The sequence below is a fragment of the Ranitomeya imitator genome, chromosome 1 (assembly GCF_032444005.1).
Source record: "Ranitomeya imitator isolate aRanImi1 chromosome 1, aRanImi1.pri, whole genome shotgun sequence".
NCBI lineage: Eukaryota > Metazoa > Chordata > Amphibia > Anura > Dendrobatidae > Ranitomeya > Ranitomeya imitator.
The window spans coordinates 657,683,666-657,705,250 of record NC_091282.1 but is presented as its reverse complement, the minus strand read 5'-3'; the positions used below and the strand labels follow the sequence as shown (position 1 = coordinate 657,705,250).

Sequence of the window (21,585 nt, the reverse complement as noted above, 5' to 3'; positions counted from 1 at the left end):
ACGGCTCCGCTCCATACACATTGCACACGCTGCTCCGCTCCGTATACCTTGTACACACACGGCTCCGCTCCATACACCTCATACACACACGGCTCCTCTCCATACATCTCGTACACACACGGCACCACTCCGTACACCTTGTACACACACGGCTCCGCTCCATCAACATTGCACACGCTGCTCCGCTCCGTATACCTTGTACACACGTGGCTCCGCTCCATACACCTCATACACACATGGCTCCTCTCCATACACCTCGTACACACACGGCACCACTCCGTACACCTCGTACACACGGCTCCGCTCCATACACATTGCACATGCTGCTCCGCTCCGTATACCTTGTACACACACGGCTCCGCTCCGTACACCTCATACACACACGGCTCCTCTCCATACATCTCGTACACACACGGCACCACTCCGTACACCTCGTACACATACGGCTCCGCTCCATACACATTGCACATGCTGCTCCGCTTCGTCTACCTTGTATACATGCTGCTCCGCTCCGCACACCTCGTACACACGTGGCTCCGCTCCGTACACCTCGTACACACATGGCTCCGATCCGTACACGTCTTACACATACGACTGACTCTGCTCCATACACCTTTCACACGCTGCTCCGCTCCGTACACCTCGTACACACGCGGCTGTGCTCCGTACACCTCGTATACACTGCTCTGTCCACCTCTTACACACACGACTCCGCTCCATACACCTTTCACACGCTGCTCCGATCCATACACCTTGTACACATGGCTCTGCTACATCCACACTGTAAACACCTCCTGGCCTCACACATACCGCGCTTTCCCTCGTCCGTCGCCATGGCAACCAGCAGAGTCCTGTACACAGAGGTCCTCCCGATCATGTGACCCCCTGACTCCTCCCGATCATGTGACCCCCTGATTCCTCCCATCCTGTGACTTCATCACAGGTCCTGTGCGCACAGAGCAGCCAATATGTGGTGTGCTGCTCTGCGGGTGCAGGGACTCAGGGAGCTGACCGGGTGATATACACACCTCCCAACCTGTGCGGGACAACTAATGTCCCGCCCAGGATCGCGGGGCTGACTGTCAAAATCGGGACAGTCCCGCTGGATCCGATACGGTTGGGAGGTATGAAAATGCATTCACTGGGAAATGTCATTGTAACATTTAACAACCCTAGCTGGCCTTGTGGTGTGTGACACATAAGCAGACCCATCTTGTTTCATTTATGAAGGAGGGACTCTTAATTAAAGTCACAGAGTCTATTTTTACTGGTACATCAGGCGGGATTAATCTTCTTAAAGGGCCTTTATTAAACAGTGGGTCTCATAAGCTGTTGTAGCCTATGCTGTGAGTGGATGGGCTGACAAGAATTACGACGCATCACAATACACCTTTCATAAGATGTCCAGGGGGGACTCCTGAAAAAATGTTGCATTGAATTCAAGGCCTGCCCTGCTGCCAATTCATATGCACCCCATTATGCCTTGAAACCCACATACTGTATGGGCCCATGAAAATCCACTTCACCATATGCATTTTGTGCTCCATACTCCTTTGTTTTACACATTGGCAGCAAGGTCAGCCCTGCTGCATAGTCAGTCATATGCACCTCATTACGCCTTGTAACCCACATACTGGATGGGCTCATGAAAATCCACTTCACAATATGCATTTTGTTCTCCCGTACTCCTTTGCTTTACACATTGGCAGCAAGGCCAGCCCTGCTGCATAGTCATATGCACCCCATTAGGCCTTGGAACCCACACGCTGGATGGGCCCATGAAAATCTACTTCACAATATGCATTTTGTACTCCCGTACTCCTTTGTTTTAGACATTGGCAGCAAGGCCAGCCCTGCTGCATAGTCAGTCATATGCACCCCATTACGCCTTGTAACCCACATACTGGATGGGCTCATGAAAATCCACTTCACAATATTAATTTTGCACTCCCGTACTCCTTTGCTTTACACATTGGCAGCAAGGCCAGCCCTGCTGCATAGTCATATGCACCCCATTACGCCTTGGGACCCACATACTGTATGGGCCACTTTTGTATATGTTAACATACAAAGGTTAATAAGTACATATAAAGATTAAATACATATAGTGATTACGTATACATGAATATTAACTACATACAGTATACGTACATCATCCACAAGAGGTTTTTAAACATCATCTGTCTGGAATATCAGAGAAGCAACACCGAGACAGAGATCCCCTGGGAAATTACCTACACTGCATGGGCGTCCCCAATTATGCAGGTATCAGCACATTGTACATGTTTCTCTGGTCTAATATAGTGATTTACACTATGTAGTAACTCTAGTTTCACCCAGACCTTCAAGTGGCCAGCTTTCAAGGTTGTATGAAACTGAGATATCATGGAGTTATCAGATGAGGGTCCATAAACCACTAGAAAATAAAAGCCACAAGGATTTAGATCAAACCACCACATGCAGAGTTTCAGTAAACCTTAATGTTTTACAATGACAAACAGCAAACATATAGAGGCTTAAAACTGTTTGTGAAGTGAATAAACAAACATTTCTCAAGATTGTGTCACTATGAGCATTGTCTGTCACATCTGTAAATGTTTTACAAGAAATGCAGCTATGTGATTGTCTGAATGCATTCGGTATACAGTACTTTAATCTAGATTCCAAATCGCCATTTGTACATTTTAGGCAGCCAAAGTTATCGCTCTCAAAGAGAGAAACTAATATAGTCGGCAAAGAAATATTTGTAATGAACTACTGAGCCAAACTAACAGCATCGCTTTATCAAATTTATATGAAGTGTATTGTGTCCAATGTGAGCAACCAGGTAACACAAAAAGGAGCTTTTCAAGTGAGCTCTTTTTTAGGTACATAAATTATATGAAGTCTATGCCAACAAGGATGTGGTTTCACCAATGGGGATACCATTTTTAAAAATATACTATTGTCATCACAGCCCCCCTTGCTCAAAATTCTGTGGCCTATAAAAGTACAGAACACATTCACCCAGGTCATGTCGCCGGAGATAAGGAAGATACATTGCAAGAAACAGAGTTAAGAAGTAGGCCCAATGTAGGGGTGTGCGCCTCTGAGACTTGTAATGGAGGGCATGAGCTGACAAACAATTCTCCAATGTGGGGTGCTTTTTTACTAAATAAAAGTGCCATCACAGCCCCGTTGCCCAAAATTCACCGTACAGAGCACGTTCACCCAGGTGATCTAGTGGCAGTTAAAGGACACATTGCAGGAGACAGAGTTAAGAAGTAGGCCCAATGTAATGTAATGCCAAATTCCCCAATGTTTGGTCCTTTTATTTACTAAATATAGTGCCATCACAGCCCCCTTGGCCAAAATTCACCATACAGAGCACGTTCACCCTGGTCAGTTAAAGGACACATTGCAGGAGACATAGTTAAGAAGTAGGCCAATGTAATGTAATACCCAATTCCCCAATGTGGGGTCCTTTTTTACTAAATAAAATAGTCACATCACAGCCCCCTTGCCCAAAATTCACCGTACAGAGCACGTTCACCCTGGTGATCTAGTGGCAGGTAAAGAAGAGACATTGCAGGAGACAGAGTTAAGAAGTACGCCCAATGTAGGGGTGTGGGTCTCTGACGCTTGTAATGAGTGCCTGGCCTAGCAAGCATTTGCTCATCGGGGGTACATTTTTAAAAAATATTTCATGTGGATCATAGACACCCTTTCCTAAGAATTGACTGTCTGTAGCAGCACAGTATAAACTGTACAGGAGGTGTGGGTTAAATCCGCGCTGCCTAAATGATGAAGTTCCAAGGATAATAAATTTAAACGGTGGTTTATTCAACGCGTTTCAAGGTCAGTGCGACCTCTTCTTCAGGATATTCCACAGAGGTCGCACTGACCTTGAAACGCGTTGAATAAACCACCGTTTAAATGTATTATCCTTGGAACTTCATCATTTAGGCAGCGCGGATTTAACCCACACCTCCTGCACAGTTTATATTGTCATACAGCCGTTGATCGGCTTGTGGATCTGCAGCAGCCAAAATCGTTACATGCTCTTCATTCAAGAAAAACAGGTGAGCAATTCTAAGAGAGCTCTCTTGGTTTTCTAGAAGATAAGACCCTATTTTGCGCTTTGTGTTTCCTTTTTTTCCCTATTGTAGCAGCACAGAACACATGAACCCTGGTGATCTAGTGGTGGAGAATGAGGAGACATTGCTGAAGGTCTCATTACAAACCTAGACCCAATGTAAAGGATTTTGTCTCCTACACTTGTAATGCCCATACACTAAGTGCCTCTGGCCTGCCAAACATTTCCCCAAGGGGGATACATTGATTAAAAACATGCAATGTGCTGGGACAAGGATGTGGACGGGCTTGATGATGGTGCTGCTTGACTGTGGGCCACAACAGTTGCAGCGCTAGAGGCATCTTCACATGTACAGTGTACTGGGGATTGGCTTCTATGCAAAAGAGTGGAAGGAGCAGTGGTGTGACCTGCAGACAGTGGTCCTGGAGCCTGGGTTTCGGCCCACAAAGTCGGGTGCTTTGCTGCCATGTGCCTGATCATGCTGGTGGTGGTCAGGCTGGTTGTTTTGCTACCCCTGCTAATGCGGGCATGGCAGGTGCTGCAAATGGGCTGTTTGGGGTTATCGGCAGAGTCTTTAAAAAATAACCAAACTCGGGAAGATCTAACAGTTGGAATGGCAACTTCCCTCATGTTGGTGTTACGGGGAATAGATACACGCCTTCTGTCTGTGGCCACCACATTGCTTCTTCCTGTCTGTTCGGGTGATAGTCTCCTTCCCCGTGTGTGCTCCTGCCCTCGCTCTGCATGTCCTCCTGCCAGGTTGGGTCAGTCACTATGTCATCCACCACCTCGTCTTCCACATCCGCATCCTGCTTCTCCTCCTAACTTTCTAGCAATTGTGTCTCACCATCGTCCACCTCTTCTGACACTTTCTCACCATTGCCTTCATGTGACCGGGGCTGGTCAAAGCTTTGGGCATCTCTACATGCGATCTCATCTGTCCCCACTTCAAGTTGACCAGCCCAGAGTTCGGAATCTGGAAATGGAAAACTGAACAGCTATTCAGAGTGTCCAAGTGTGGAATCAGTTGTCCCAGGGCCCTCGGCATGGTGGGAGGAAGGAGGATCAGGGTGAGGAATATCCTGGCCACACTCACGTTTACTCGGACTTGACCGTGTGGAAGACAAGGTGGTAGTGGTGGCTAAGTGACTGGAAGCATTATCCGCTATCCAACCAACAACCGTTTTACACTGCTCTGGCTTCAATAGTGGTGTGCTATGGTCTAGTAGAAACTTGGACAGGAAGGTCGAGCGAGAAGATGTGGGTCTTTGTTGTTGCCCACTTTCACCTTAGCCACGGCCTCGTCCTCTGCATGCACCATTAGCATCACATCCACTTCCCCATCCCTTGCCCCTTGCCTTGCCCATTTTAAATGGACTACTTTCAAATGCTCAACACAAATGTATTTATTAGTAGCAAAATAATATCTGATCAGTATGCCTGCAAATCTACGATTTTTCAAACCCAAACACCAGGCAGGCCTCAACCTGACATAACAGACTGTATTCAATTTTGGGGGGGCTTTTTTGTGAAGTTAATTTATGCAAAATAGTGCTGTATATAAGCAGAGTAACAGACAGCAAAAAAAGTGGTCCACCGGCGTACAATGCCCAAACTTGGAGCACGCAGATATATCAGGGCTATCATGGAAATACCACACTGGTAAATACGTGGCCTTTTTATATTTTTCTATGCTAAATAGTGCTGTATATAATTAGAGTATCAGACAGCAAAAAAAGTGGAACACCGGCCTACAATGCCCAAACTTGGAGCACGCAGATATATGAGGGCTGTCAGGGAAATACCACGCTGGCAAATATGTGGCCTTTTTATATTTTTTTAAGCTAAATACTGCTCTATATAATTAGAGTATCAGACAGCTAAAAAAGTGGTACACCTGCCTACAATGCCCAAACTTGGAGCACGCAGATATATGAGGGCTGTCACGGAAATACCACACTGGCAAATATGTGGCCTTTTTATATTTTTTATGGTAAATAGTGCTGTATATAATTAGAGTATCAGTCAGCAAAAAAGTGGTACACCGGCCTCCAATGCCCAAACTTGGAGCACACAGATATATGAGGCCTGTCACGGAAATACCACACTGGCAAGTATGTGGCCTTTTTATATTTTTTTATGCTAAATAGTGCTGTATATAATTAGAGTATCAGTCAGCAAAAAAAGTGGTTCACCGGCCTACAATGACCGAACTTGGAGCACACAGATATATGAGGGCTGTCACGGAAATACCACACTGGCAAATATGTGGTCTTTTTATTTTTTTAATGCAAAATAGTGCTGTATATAATTAGAGTATCAGACAGCAAAAAAAGTGGTACACCGACCTACAATGCCCAAACTTGGAGCATGCAGATATATGAGGGCTGTCACGGAAATACCACACTGGCAAATATGTGGTCTTTTTATTTTTTTAATGCTAAATAGTGCTGTATATAATTAGAGTATCAGACAGCAAAAAAAGTGGTACACCGGCCTACAATGCCCAAACTTGGAGCGCGCACATATATGAGGGCTGTCATGGAAATACTACACTGGCAAATATGTGGCCAGGTTTTTAAAAAAAAATGCCAAATAGTGCTGTATATAATTAGAGTAACAGACAGCAAAAACAGTGGCAAAACGGCTTAAAATGCCCAAACTTAATGCACGCAGATATATGAGGCCTTTTTTGGTGAATTTAAAGCACACACAAAAAAAATTAGTAGAACAAGGCTAGCACACACAACTATGCAACGTGTGCCTTACAAACTGATTTTTAAAGGGAACCTGTCACCCCGTTTTTTCAAGAAGAGCTAAAAATAGTGTTAAATAGAGGCAGAGCTGGGCTTTACATTAGTGTATTTTGGAGCCTTTATTCCCCACCTATGCTGCCGAAATACCTTTGTAGAGTCGCCATTATGGGCTGTCACTCACGCTGGTCAGGTCATATGGGCGTGGTGACAGCGCTGTTTCTCCCCCAGATCTCCGTTGGTGGCGTAGTGGTGTGCGCATGTCCAAGTGGCGAATCCACTGCGCAGCTTCAAGGAAAATAGCGCGATCTGTGCTATTCAGCCGTTTATCGTGGGCACGGCCATCTTTGTGAGGCCGCGTGTGCGCAGATGGTTCTTCTTGGCTTCCCGGGGCTTCAGGAAAATGGCCGTGGGATGCCGCGCGTGCGCAGATGGCGATCTCGATGGCCATTTTCCTGAAGCTGAGTTCGCATCTCGGCTGCAGGAAAATGGCCGCCGCGATCTCAATCTGCGCATGCGCGGCATCCCGCGGCCATTCTCCTGAAGCCCCGGGAAGCCGAGAAGAACCATCTGCGCACGCGTGGCCTCACAAAGATGGCCGCGCCCACCGATAAACGGCTGAATAGCGCAGATCGCGCTATTTTCCTTGAAGCTGCGCAGTGGATTCGCCACTTGGACATGCGCACACCACCACGCCACCAACGGAGATCTGGGGGAGAAACAGCGCTGTCACCACGCCCATATGACCTGACCAGCGTGAGTGACAGCCCAAAACGGCGACTTTACAAAGGTATTTCGGCAGCATAGGTGGGGAATAAAGGCTCCAAAATACACTAATGTAAAGCCCAGCTCTGCCCCTATTTAACGCTATTTTTAGCTCTTCTTGAAAAAACGGGGTGACAGGTTCCCTTTAAACAGGCCTCTGTCTGACAGAACAGACTGTATTTTTTTTGGGGGGGGATTAATTTTTGGGAAAAAAAAATTGCAACTAGGTATACAGTAAAGAAGCTGCAGCAGCAGACAGTTATGGAGCTTTGGGAAGGATGCAGTGGGACCAATGGATGCACATACAATGCCTACAGGCCTTGCACTGATGTGGATATGCTGTGCCCTGCCTACCTAGCGCTGTAATATTGGGACCCACGAATTAGCCCTGAAAAGGACTTTTGGTTTCTGAGGAGTTGTTGATTTAGGAGTTGCAGACCTACACTAACTATAAAAACCACGATTCTGACCCTATCTTGGCAGCAGCTCTCCCCACACTCACTGAATCCGGAGCTGAATGCGGCGAGCAGGGCGGCGCCAGGTCTCTTGTACTCGGGATGATGCTGTGCGGCCAAGCCAATCACTGCACGACCACAACAAAGATGGCTGCAGCGTTTCATGGCCTGGCAGACAATCCCTGCAGTGTGATTGGGTCTCTAAAGTCCGCCAAAAATGCTGGTTGGAGACACCAGTTACCGCCGAATAATCCTGGAAATGCTTGGTGCTCGCTGAGTACACTGATACTCAGGCGAGTAACGAGTAGTGGCGAGCATGTTCGCTCATCACTAGTCTTGATCTGTCACTAAAGGTACCGTCACACATAGCGACGCTGCAGCGATACCGACAACGATCCGGATCGCTGCAGCGTCGCTGTTTGGTCGCTGGAGAGCTGTCACACAGACAGCTCTCCAGCGACCAACGATCCCGAGGTCCCCGGTAACCAGGGTAAACATTGGGTAACTAAGCGCAGGGCCGCGCTTAGTAACCCGATGTTTACCCTGGTTACCATCCTAAAAAGTAAAAAAACAAACGCTACATACTTACCTATCGCTGTCTGTCCTCGGCGCTCTGCTTCTCTGGTCTGGCTGTGAGCGCCGGGCAGCCGGAAAGCAGAGCGGTGACGTCACCGCTCTGCTTTCCGGCTGACCGACGCTCACAGCCAGAGCAGGAGGAGAGCAGAGCACAGCGCTGGAGGACAGACGGCTGTAGGTAAGTATGTAGTGTTTGTTTTTTTACTTTTTAGGATGGTAACCAGGGTAAACATCGGGTTACTAAGCGCGGCCCTGCGCTTAGTTACCCGATGTTTACCCTGGTTACCAGCGAAGACATCGCTGAATCGGTGTCACACACGCCGATTCAGCGATGTCTACGGGGAGTCCAGCGACGAAATAAAGTTCTGGACTTTCTTCCCCGACCAGCGATCTCCCAGCAGGGGCCTGATCGCTGCTGCCTGTCACACTGGACGATATCGCTAGCGAGGACGCTGCAACGTCACGGATCGCTAGCGATATCGCCTAGTGTGACAGTACCTTTATCATTTCACATTTACCTTTTTGCTCTATTCATTCTACTTTATGATTAGGATCTGAATAGGACATTATATAAACCACAGGGCCTGGCAGCGAACCTAGAGCCAGTTCTCCTTGAGCAGGGAGCAACATTTGAGTTCCATTATGGAGCCAAACTATGTGGCTAGGTAGGGCCTGATAGGGATGCCAATATAGAGAGACCTTACCTACTCATCAGGGTATATTTGCCCTCTTATTTTTAAACAATGTTTGTGTCTTTTCCCTCATATAAGAATTTTAATGCATACTTAATAAAATGTTATGGTATCTTTTTCTGTGAACTCTGAATTAATCTTTCATAATCTGTGAGTTTGTCCACATTATATTGTTGAAACTCAAACACATTTTCTAGTTTTGTGTAGAAGCTCCTTCCTAAGATATTTAAGTCTTGAATGTGACAATCGGGGTAGATTGTGGTCCTAACTAAGACCTTTTTTGAATAATTAAGTTTGCCAAGACTGGTAGGGTTTAAACATATGATAATTCAATAAAAGGTAACCAGTATAATGTGAATTGTCCCTAAACCGTATAAACTCTTGACTGAGCCAAGAGTTCATGTGTGTGAGGGATTCAAGAAAGATGACTTTCTACAAAACAAGTGTTCAGCCAATGTGGGCACCTTCATTGAAAAATACCTTCACTGCTGTTTGTATTGTTATGATATCTACACCACCGTGTTAGGTAACAGTTTGAATTCGATGGTCTTATGTCTATCTTCAACCTTAAAAGCTATGGAACCAGGGCCGTATTTGCCACTAGGCACTTGAGGGCACGTATCAAAATTAGGAGACACACGAGTCAAAACTGGCCACAATATATAACAACAAGTAGTTTTTATTAAGTAATCAAACTTACAATTGTATAGTATTCAAGACAAAGGACTATAAAGTGCATAGCAACTTAATCTAAGGGTACATCCAGGTCACCCATTTGTCCAGGACAGGGCCCACACGAGTATAGAACAATAATATATTCGATAATAAATATCAACATTAAAGTGCTGCTCACATAAGGGCTATATAGCCTAAAGCATGTGGTGATCCTAATGAAAAAGAGTATATTCACAGTGGCCACATTACATGGAATACCACATGTTTCAAGCGTACAGATAGTCACACAAAAGAATCAAATGGTAAAATTACCCATGTGTGGTTAAGGGGTCCTGCCTGGGTCCTGGGTGACGTTCCCCAACGCGCGTTTCGCGTCCTATGGTTACCGCTTCTTCAGGGGGCGTGGTCTAATACGGATCTACATCCGGTTTAAATAGTGTGCATTACCGATCACGTGATCAGGTAATTAAGATGTACGCAAGCGTGAGACGTCAGACTTGCACCGCACTGCGCTCCAAACCTCATTCCCGGCCTGCACGCCCAGGTCACGTGAGCGGGCAGACGTCACGCCCACATCACGCGACCCAGGACAGCCGCCAGGGAGGAGCCAGAACGCAGCTAGGACCTCATACCCGGCCTGCACGCCGAGGTCACGTGAGCGAGCCGACATCACGCCCACAACACGCGACCCGGGACAGCCGCCAGGGAGAAGCCAGAGTGCAGCTAGATCCAAATACCTGCATACATATATATATAAATAAAGTGACAGTGCCTATAAAGTGCTTAAGTGAAATTATTGTGCTGATGACACATTAATGTGCCCATATACCTAATATAGGAAATAGGCTGTATAAGTTCCTCTGAGTGTTATGTCCCCATTAATACATCAGTGGATGTTATAACACCACTGCAGAATAAATCTAAGGGGCTTAAAGTGATAGAAAGGGGCTTAGAATGATTATAAGTGAACATACCATAACAAGATAACCAATGATACCTCACTGGTGTGCATTTATTAAAAAATAAAATAAATGCAAACTAAATAACTAATAACTCATGCATAAAAACTAACCAGATGGGCCACAATATCCCCAAATAGATGGATACAAGATCATGATGCACATAAACACTCACTAAAAGATAAATCAGAAAGAAAGTAGAAAAGACTAAAATATAAAGACAAGCATGCTTAATAGACAACTGATATATGGGGCACATATCTGTATGGAAATCACATGTACTCTATTATTCACTGTTGATTGACAAATCACATACGCCATCTAATGTTTCCAACATATTAACATCTGATGTCCTTGGTGTTGAATGTTGTATCATTTCCGATCTTTGATTGTTTCGACGACCTTAAAAGATTCTTCAATTGCTGGATTTATCCAATCGGTAGTCATCAACATCAGCTGCCTTATAAGCATGGATGTAAATATATGCACACTAAAATTAAAATAAACATAAAAAGATACCATATTAAAACCGAAGGTATATGACAGAGACAAAAAAGAGACCCTACTTGGGGAATGTCCCCAGAGATGACCACTCTACAGGAAAGAGGAAAACCCATGGGTTTCATTAAGTCCCATGGGTGCCATGGTACCCAGTATGCTGATCCACCGACATTCTCTTTGGGCTACGATACGCCCAATATTGCCCCCTCTGATGCCACATTGAATGTGGTCAATATCACGTGCCATAAAGGATCTGGGGTCACATCCATGATGTTGTTTGTAATGTCGTGGTATAGTTTTGAGTTTAATCATGTCTGTCTCATCTCTCGCTGCCACTATATTACGCACATGTTCACGTATGCGTGTACCCAAACGTCGAGATGTTAACCCTACATAGATTTTGGGACAACTGCATACAGCGTAATATACAACTTGCGTGGTGTTGCACATTATGTGATAGTTGATGGGGAAAATTTTTTTCCCATCAGCTGATTCAAAAGTGGCCAAGCGAGAGATGTTCGGACATGAAACGCAATCACCACATGGAAAACATCCCTTGGGTGGTCCACCAGATCCAAAATTATACCTGCTAACTCTCGGAATATAGTGGCTTGACACCAATAGATCTTTAAGATTTTTGCTCCTTTTTGCGGTCATTGCAGGATAGTCATTGAGGTATCTAGAGAGCACCGGGTCACTTTTGAGGATGTCCCAATGTTTCTGGAGACATCTCCTCATAGTGGCCCATTCCCCATTGTAGGTAGAGATAAATCGTACTACGTCCTGTTGTTTATACGTCTCCCTACATTTCCGACTGATGTTATTAATACTCGGGCACAACAACTCCTCACGTGATGTATATTTGGCTCTTAGATAACCTCTGTTGATACTCCTGTTACTGTATCCTCTTGATTGGAACCTGGTTCTGAGATCTGCCGCCTGGGCCTCAAATTTGGTAGTAGAGGAGCAGATCCGCTTCATCCTGAGGTGCTGACCAACTGGGATGGCTTTAATGGTACTATATGGGTGACCCGAATCAGCATGCAACAGAGCATTGACCGATGTGGATTTCCTAAAGACATCCGTCTGTAGATACCCATCTTTATCAACCTCAATCTTGATGTCAAGGAAATCCACATCAGTCTTACTCGTCTGATACGTTAATTTGATATTATATGGATTATCATTAAGTTGTTTCATGAATTCATGCAAAGCATCATCGGGCCCCTGCCATATAATGAGCAAGTCATCGATGTATCGCAGCCAGCACTGCACATGGTCAATGGCCTGCGGCCCCCCCCGCCAAAAATCTTCCTCTCCCAGAATCCCAGGAAGAGGTTGGCGAAGGAGGGCGCACAGGCCGCGCCCATGGCAGTGCCGCGTTGTTGTAAATAAAATACATCCTTGAACACAAAGAAATTCTTAGTTAATATAAATGTCAAGAGTTCGATGACCAGATCACAAATGGCGCCATCCCAGTTGCTGGCACCCAGGAAGAAGCGGACCGCCTCCAGGCCATCCTCATGTCCAATACAAGTGTACAGAGATGTTATATCCGCAGTGACAAGACACATATCTTCCTCCAATTGGTTCCCATCGATCCGCCGGAGTACGTCAGACGTGTCCCTGGCATAGGAGGGGAGCGACTCAACCAAAGGTTTAAGATAGAAATCAACAAACTTGCATATGGGGTCGCTCAACCCCCCCACTCCAGAGACTATCGGACGGCCCGGCGGATTAATGGGATCTTTGTGGATCTTGGGGACAAAATACAATGTGGGGACCTTAGGTGATCTAGTAAGCAAACCATCCAATATTGATTTAGGAATGATGCCCCTTTCGTGTGCATCCACCAAGATACCCTCAAGTTCATGACAGAACCGATTGGTAGGATTGTAATCCAATCTCCTGTATGTGTCTCTATCCCTAAGTTGTTTCAACGCTTCCTTCTCATAGAGAGCATTGGGCCAGATGACCACATTTCCCCCCTTGTCTGCTGGTTTAATCACTACGTCATCAAGACTTCTAAGTTGGTCAAGGGCCACTCTTTGTCTGGACGTAAGGTTGTCATGTCTACGTCTGGTGGGTATGTTTTGAAATTCTTGTATGACCATTCTAGTAAATATTTCCACCGCTGGACACAGAGACAAGGGGGGAAATGTGGTAGATCTGGGTTTACAGTCACGTGGGAGAGTACTCACCGTGTGAGATGTTTGCTCATCAAGGAGATCCTCCAGTGCCATCTGTGCCTCCCTCTCACAGTCATCACCAGCTGACTCATTACCACCCTTATCAAATAATTTCTTAAGTATTAGTTTCCTTGAGAAGAGGTGTACATCCTTGGTGGCTGTGAAGAGATCAAATTTATTAGTGGGGGAGAAAGTAAGACCCCTCTGTAAAACATCCAATTGATCCTCAGAGAGAACATGGTGGGAAAGGTTGATTACCTCCAAACCCTTTTTATCCTTTTTATTGGGTTGGTTATTAGTTGGATTGACGAGGAGGCCCTTGCGTTTCCCAGCATTTCTCTCTCTATTGAAACCAGAGTTTCGTAGTTCATAGAATCTAGGTTGTGTCTTATTCGATTCCTCACTGGATGCTATCGATACTGTAGAGGCAGATCTGGCACGGGAGGATCCCCTCGGCCGATTTCCCCTCCTATTCCACCTATACACGGCATTGGACTGTTGGTCACTCAGATCACGCTGGAACTTTCTGGATTTGTTCTCACAGATGCCCTTCTCCCACTTAGCAAATTCTTTCTCCAATTCCATATTGAACTGGGACAGGGTTTCATTTGGTAGATCCTGCTTAAATGTGACCTGCAACTCTTCAATATCTCTATCCAGAGTCTCCAAGTGATTCTGATTATGCTGAGCGAGGAGCTCCATAAAACCCCTAGAACATCCTGTCACCAGTTCCTCCCACCTTTGTTTGAAAGTAACGTCATCTATCTCAAAGGAGGGGAAAACTTGGACCCTAAGTCCCCTAGGTATAAGGCCCCTCTCCAAGTATTTATTAAGAAACGCCCGGTTCCACCAGGTTCTCATGCGCTTGTTATGGAGGTCTTTAAGTTGTCTGAAGATCTCCTGTTTGTCTCTACCATTACCCATCAAGGATGTACCAGATGCGTCACTAAATACATCATTAAGCTGTGTTAGCCACGTCTGTTCGCGGGCTTTAAAATCCATGTTGGAACTGACTTTAGTTGCTGTAAAAAAATACAGACATAAGTATATAGGCAAAAAAGGCATCAGTGCAAGATACAATACGCACATATATGGCGACTCAACAATCCAATTATCAAAATTAGGAGACACACGAGTCAAAACTGGCCACAATATATAACAACAAGTAGTTTTTATTAAGTAATCAAACTTACAATTGTATAGTATTCAAGACAAAGGACTATAAAGTGCATAGCAACTTAATCTAAGGGTACATCCAGGTCACCCATTTGTCCAGGACAGGGCCCACACGAGTATAGAACAATAATATATTCGATAATAAATATCAACATTAAAGTGCTGCTCACATAAGGGCTATATAGCCTAAAGCATGTGGTGATCCTAATGAAAAAGAGTATATTCACAGTGGCCACATTACATGGAATACCACATGTTTCAAGCGTACAGATAGTCACACAAAAGAATCAAATGGTAAAATTACCCATGTGTGGTTAAGGGGTCCTGCCTGGGTCCTGGGTGACGTTCCCCAACGCGCGTTTCGCGTCCTATGGTTACCGTTTCTTCAGGGGGCGTGGTCTAATACGGATCTACATCCGGTTTAAATAGTGTGCATTACCGATCACGTGATCAGGTAATTAAGATGTACGCAAGCGTGAGACATCAGACTTGCACCGCACTGCGCTCCAAACCTCATTCCCGGCCTGCACGCCCAGGTCACGTGAGCGGGCAGACGTCACGCCCACATCACGCGACCCAGGACAGCCGCCAGGGAGGAGCCAGAACGCAGCAAGGACCTCATACCTGGCCTGCACGCCGAGGTCATGTGAGCGAGCCGACATCACGCCCACAACACGCGACCCGGGACAGCCGCCAGGGAGAAGCCAGAGTGCAGCTAGATCCAAATACCTGCATACATATATATATATATATAAAGTGACAGTGCCTATAAAGTGCTTAAGTGAAATTATTGTGCTGGTGACACATTAATGTGCCCATATACCTAATATAGGAAATAGGCTGTATAAGTTCCTCTGAGTGTTATGTCCCCATTAATACATCAGTGGATGTTATAACACCACTGCAGAATAAATCTAAGGGGCTTAAAGTGATAGAAAGGGGCTTAGAATGATTATAAGTGAACATACCATAACAAGATAACCAATGATACCTCACTGGTGTGCATTTATTAAAAAATAAAATAAATGCAAACTAAATAACTAATAACTCATGCATAAAAACTAACCAGATGGGCCACAATATCCCCAAATAGATGGATACAAGATCATGATGCACATAAACACTCACTAAAAGATAAGGCATGTGAGGGCACGTGCCTAGGGCGGGGACAATGCAGGGGGGCGGCACCTGAGCAAGTTTAAAAAAAAAATAATTTTTTTTTTTAAGTCCGGGGGGTCCCCCCGCCTACCCACCTCAGTCCCAGCTGCTGCGGGGGGAGGGGGTCTCGGGCGCAAGGCCGCCATCAGGGCATTGCTGCCCTGACTACTGTATGGGGCAGAAATGGGTGCTGTACCTTTAAGCAGCAGCAGCCCAAGTGCATCATGTTCCTCCTGACGCCGGTCATGTGACACGCTGTGCGCTCTTCTTACTGTAAGAGCACTGGAGCAGAGAAGCAGGTAATGTTTGTGGGAGAAGATACTGAAGTCGGCGGTGAGCAGGGACAGGAGGCGGGAAGTGTGTGTCTGTGTGAGGACTCAGAGGAGAGGAAGCTGCAGAGAGGAGTGAGGTGAGAGAGGAGACGGGAGTCTGCTGATGTGAGTGAGTGAGGAGAGGGGAGGCTGCTAAGGGGAGGGGATGAGAGGCTGGTAAGGAGAGGAGAGGCTGGAAAGGAGATGAGAGGCAGGAGAGGAGAGGCTGGAAAGGAGAGGAGAGGCTGGAAAGGAGAGGAGAGGTTGGTAAGGAGAGGAGAGGCTGGAAAGGAGAGGAGAGGCTGGTAAGGAGACGAGAGGCTGGAAAGGAGATGAGAGGCAGGAGAGGAGAGGCTGGAAAGGAGAGGAGAGGCTGGAAAGGAGAGGAGATACTGGTAAGGAGAGGAGAGGCTGGAAAGGAGAGGAGAGGTTGGTAAGGAGAGGAGAGGCTGGAAAGGAGATGAGAGGCAGGAGAGGAGAGGCTGGAAAGGAGAGGAGAGGCTGGAAAGGAGAGGAGATGAGAGGCTGGTAAGGAGAGGAAATGAGAGGCAGGAGAGGAGAGGCTGGAGAGGAGAGGCTGGAAAGGAGATGAGAGGCTGGAGGAGAGGAGATGAGAGGCTGGTAAGGAGAGGAGATGAGAGGCTGGTAAGGAGAGGAGATGAGAGGCTGGTGAGGAGATGAGAGGCTGGAAAGGAGAGGAGAGGCTGGAAAGGAGAGGAGATGAGAGGTTGGAGAGAAGAGGCTGGAAAGGAGAGGAGAGGCTGGAAAGGAGAGGAGAGGCTGGAAAGGAGAGGCTGGAGAGGAGAGGCTGGAGAGGAGAAGCTGGAAAGGAGAGGAGAGGCTGGAGAGGAGAAGCTGGAGAGGAGAGGCTGGAAAGGAGAGCAGAGGCTGGAGAGGAGAGGCTAGAGAGGAGAGGCTGGAGAGGAGAGGAGAGGCTGGAGAGGAGAGGCTGGAAAGGAGAGGAGAGGCTGGAAAGGAGAGGAGAGGCTGGAGAGGAGAGGCTGGAAAGGAGAGGAGAGGCTGGAAAGGAGAGGAGAGGCTGGTGAGGGGAGGCTGCTGAGGAGAGGACATGGGAGGCTGCTGAGGAGAGGACATGAGAGGCTGGTGAGGGGAGGCTGCTGAGGAGAGGATATGAGAGGCTGGTGAGGGGAGGCTGCTGAGGAGAGGACATGGGAGGCTGCTGAGGAGAGGCGATGAGAGGCTGGTGAGGGGAGGCTGCTGAGGAGAGGAGAGGGGAGGCTGGTGATGGGAGGATGTGAGAGGCTGGTGAGGAGAGGGGAGGCTGCTGAGGAGAGAAGATGAGAGGCTGGTCTCATGCTGTATATGGGGAGGCTGTGTGGGGCTCATGCTGTATTTATGGGGCTGTGGGGGGTTTAAAGATATATAGGGGGTGTCAGCATACTTAATTCTGCTCAATATTAAGTGATACAATTAATATTAATTAATATTGAGTAGAATTATTTTCATGCAATTGGTTCGGCCTCCACAACAGTCATGGTCTTTCATCTGGCCCCTCGGGAAAATAAATTGCCCACCCCTGATCTAGAGACATGGAGTGAGAAGCCCACAGACATGGAGTGAGAAGCCCACAGATTAGTCCGTTCTCTCACTAAATTACCCATCCAGCTCTTCAAACTATTCTCTCTGAAACGTCCCAGCATTGCAGAGATAAACTTCCCTGTTGGCAGTCTGAGTGATGCTGCCCATGGTTTTGTTAATATGAATCGACTGACAGGTTCCCCTTAAAAACCTGTCAGCCAAACCTTGCAACCGTGGCAGAATCATGTACCATGACCATGTACTGTGTATGAGATCCACCAGATTCTCATATGACAACTAATGGAAAGGTTTGCTAAGGCTCCTTTCACATCAGCGATTTTCTCCGTTCGCGGCAGATTCTGCAGTTTTTCCGCCTCTGTCATGTAACATATCTACCCTCTCCTAGTGTTTCATCACCCATCCCCTGCAGACTGTGAGCCCTCGCGGGCAGGGTCCTCCCTCCTTATGTACCCGTGTGCCTGTTATCTGCTCATGTTTAATGTATTTGCCTATATTTGCCTCGTATTCACATGTAAAGCGCCATGGAATAAATGGCGCTATAAAAATGTATAATAATAAAATAATAAAAAACTTACAGGCCGGCAACTCTGCGTTCGGCCTCATTCATTCCCTATGGGACTTGCGGACATGTGCGGCACTTGAGGTGAGACAAAAAAAAAAACACTGCTAGCAGCATTTTATTTCCTGTTGCTGCAAGTACCACATTTGCCGGATCGCAGCAAAACCGCAAGTGCTGCAAGTCCCATAGGGAATGAATGAGGCCGAACACAGTGTTGCCATAAGTGATCCGTTACGGATGCGGAAAAACTGCCGGATCTGCCGCAAATGTCAAAAATCGCTGATGTGAAAGTAGCCTAAGTCACTGCCGATAGTGTCTGCATTAGTCATACTCACCAATGGGGGAGGCTGCACGAAAAGTGCCTAGGGCAGCAGAAACTCTAAATACGGCCCTGTATGGAACCATGTATTACTTTGTATGTTGACAGCACTAAAATCTACTACTTTGTTTTGACATTTTAGATTGAAGTTTGAAGAAATCTTTAAACTGTGGAGAACAGAAGCCATGGAGCAAAATTGTTTAAGAGTCATCAGCGATGGTCAGTAAGGTCACTTTGGTCACACCAGTAATAAAAGATGAATACAAATGGATATGTTCAACATAAGCATGCAACAGTTGCTGACACCTCCATTATGAACAGCAATTGAGAAATGGCTCAATTTCAGTTGTTTTCTAAGCCATCCTCGCTTTGGTGGAGTTCAGCCTCAATAGGTTTTTGTATCCAAGTTGAAGAACATACATTTGGTGACCATCAGACACTTGGTTGTGTGGGTAAAACCGAGATACTACTGACATAATTACTTATTAGCCACTTCAAGTGGCTGGATCATCAGTTGTAAGTGGCTGATGCATTATGGATCCTTAGGAGTTGTCCCATAAGCAAAGGTTAATTTTATTCACTAGATCTTGAAATGAAAATAAGGTCCAGAATAGGAAATGATTAAAAAATTGTCCCTGTGCTGTGATAATCTTATAACTGTTGCCCTGCTGTGTACTGTGTAATGGCTGTGTCTGACGGGAACATGGTCTGATCATACCACAGCTCCTGGGCGGGGGAGGAAGCAAAAGAGAGTATAGAGACAGGACAGCATGGGATCACAGATGATTCCTTCTGTGAGGTAAAACATTTCTTAAAAACAGGCAGGGAAATGTTGTAACTCACAATAACAATCAGCTGCGCACATTATGACAATTCCCGTTATATCAGTGTGCGCATAATGGACAAATATTAATTGCTTCCTGAAGGGATATAGAACTATTTACATTTATAAGAATAGTTTACACTGGTTAGTTGGATTTTATTTTATATTAGTATCCACAATTTGACATGAACATGAAATGATAAGATCATAGTGGATAGACTGTGAAAAAAGAACAAAGGATATGTAAATATATATTTTAATAAATCCAAATACAAGTTAATTTTTAAGTTAGATTGTTCACTTCAGTCAGTGAATGAGTTAATTTAGTGGATTTTAACTATTGGAGTACCGAGGTCCTCACTCAGTGAATTTAATGCAGCTTAGGCATATTGAAGTTAATGGTATGATTCGGAGCAGCTTCTTTCTCAAGAGTTATCTTGTCTTCTAAATTTACCTCCTTGGTTTCAAACTTTAGGAACTATGGTAGCCATAATTTATGAGTGTGCCAAAAGTGTGAAGAGTCATTGACAACATGTGATTCTCTTATCTAGATGACATTAAACAGTTTCGCCAGCGACTGTTACAGTATGATATGTCTACCCTGAGAATTCTGTATGAACACTTCCGGAGTGACCTGGAATACATAGTCGAGATTTTGGAGACTCGGAACCTCCTCAACGAACTGAGTTCTAGAAATGTGCCCATGAAGATGGTGAGAAGAAAATCTTCCATATAAGTAAAATGAGTCTGTAATTTTTTCCAAAACTATTAAATGCACTAACGTGTAATCTGGTTAAATTTTCTGACCAATACATAACTGGTCTTCAAGACCAGTTGCTTTTTGTGACGTAGCAACGATATCGTTAAGGAAATCGTTATGTGTGACAGCGACCAACGATCAGGCCCCTGCTGGGAGATCGTTGGTCGCTGAGGAAAGTCCAGAACTTTATTTCGTCGCTGGATCTCCCGCTGACATCGCTGGATCGGTGTGTGTGATGCCGATCCAGCGATGTCTTCACTGGTAACCAGGGTAAACATCGGGTTACTAAGCGCAGGGCCGCGCTTAGTAACCCGATGTTTACCCTGGTTACCAGCGTAAACGTAAAAAATCAAACACTACACACTTACATTCCGTGTCTGTCCCCCGGCGCTGTGCTTCTCTGCACTGGCTGTGAGCGCCGGCCAGCCGGAAAGCAGAGCACAGCGGTGACGTCACCGCTCTGCTTTCCGGCTGACCGGCGCTGACAGTGCAGAGGAAAGCAGAGCGCCGGAGGACAGACATGGAAGGTAAGTATGTAGTGTTTGTTTTTTTTATGTTTACGCTGGTAACCAGGGTAAACATCGGGTTACTAAGCGCGGCCCTGCGCTTAGTAACCCGATGTTTACCCTGGTTACCAGGGAACCGGCATCATTGGTCGCTGGAGAGCTGTCTGTGTGACAGCTCTCCAGCGACCAAACAGCGACGCTGCAGCGATCGACATCGTTGTCGGTATCGCTGCAGCGTCGCTTAGTGTGACGGTACCTTTAGAGAAAACTAGGTTATCTGGTCCTATAGTATCTGTATACCCAAACATAGAAATTCAAACAGAAGCCCATCGAGTGGTGTTTTTGGAGGTCTTTGTCTTGAGTAGCCTAGAGAAATCCAGTTTCTCTAGACAGTAGCTTACACTGCATAAATGATTAAGGTTGAATAGAGGATGATGGAGAAAAAGCTGGGTAGGAAGCTATCATCATAGCAGCTGTGAGGTTGACTCATCGTGGGCATCAACCTCTTTTGCTCCCACTATAACCCCTGCTTCTGAGGAATTGTGAAACAGTTTGAATAAATATAAATATATTTATTTTCAGGATTACCTTCTATTGGAGAAAGAATTAGGATCTTCTGCATTTTCGGGAATGTTAATTTGTGATATTTTTGACATGGGGCGAGATGCTGTGCTAGCATTGTGGGAAAGTCTTTTTGTCCTACAGAATAATTGCCAACATCCTAATCTAATTGGAGTAATGACTGAAATTACTGAAAGAGGTAATGATGTTAT

At 45.9% G+C, this 21,585-nt stretch overlaps 1 protein-coding gene across 2 annotated transcripts in view; it reads left to right on the top strand.

The window, feature by feature from the left end:
* The window catches only part of LOC138639702 (NACHT, LRR and PYD domains-containing protein 3-like), a 75,422-nt gene that overhangs the window by 30,767 nt on the left and 23,070 nt on the right, over nt 1-21,585 (top strand). For both annotated transcript variants that reach the window (XM_069728776.1, XM_069728777.1), the window contains exons 3-5: nt 18,866-18,942; nt 20,098-20,258; nt 21,395-21,572. In XM_069728776.1, the coding sequence (XP_069584877.1) occupies nt 18,909-18,942; nt 20,098-20,258; nt 21,395-21,572 (373 nt within the window). In that variant the 5' untranslated portion in view covers nt 18,866-18,908. The remainder of the gene's footprint in view (nt 1-18,865; nt 18,943-20,097; nt 20,259-21,394; nt 21,573-21,585) is intronic.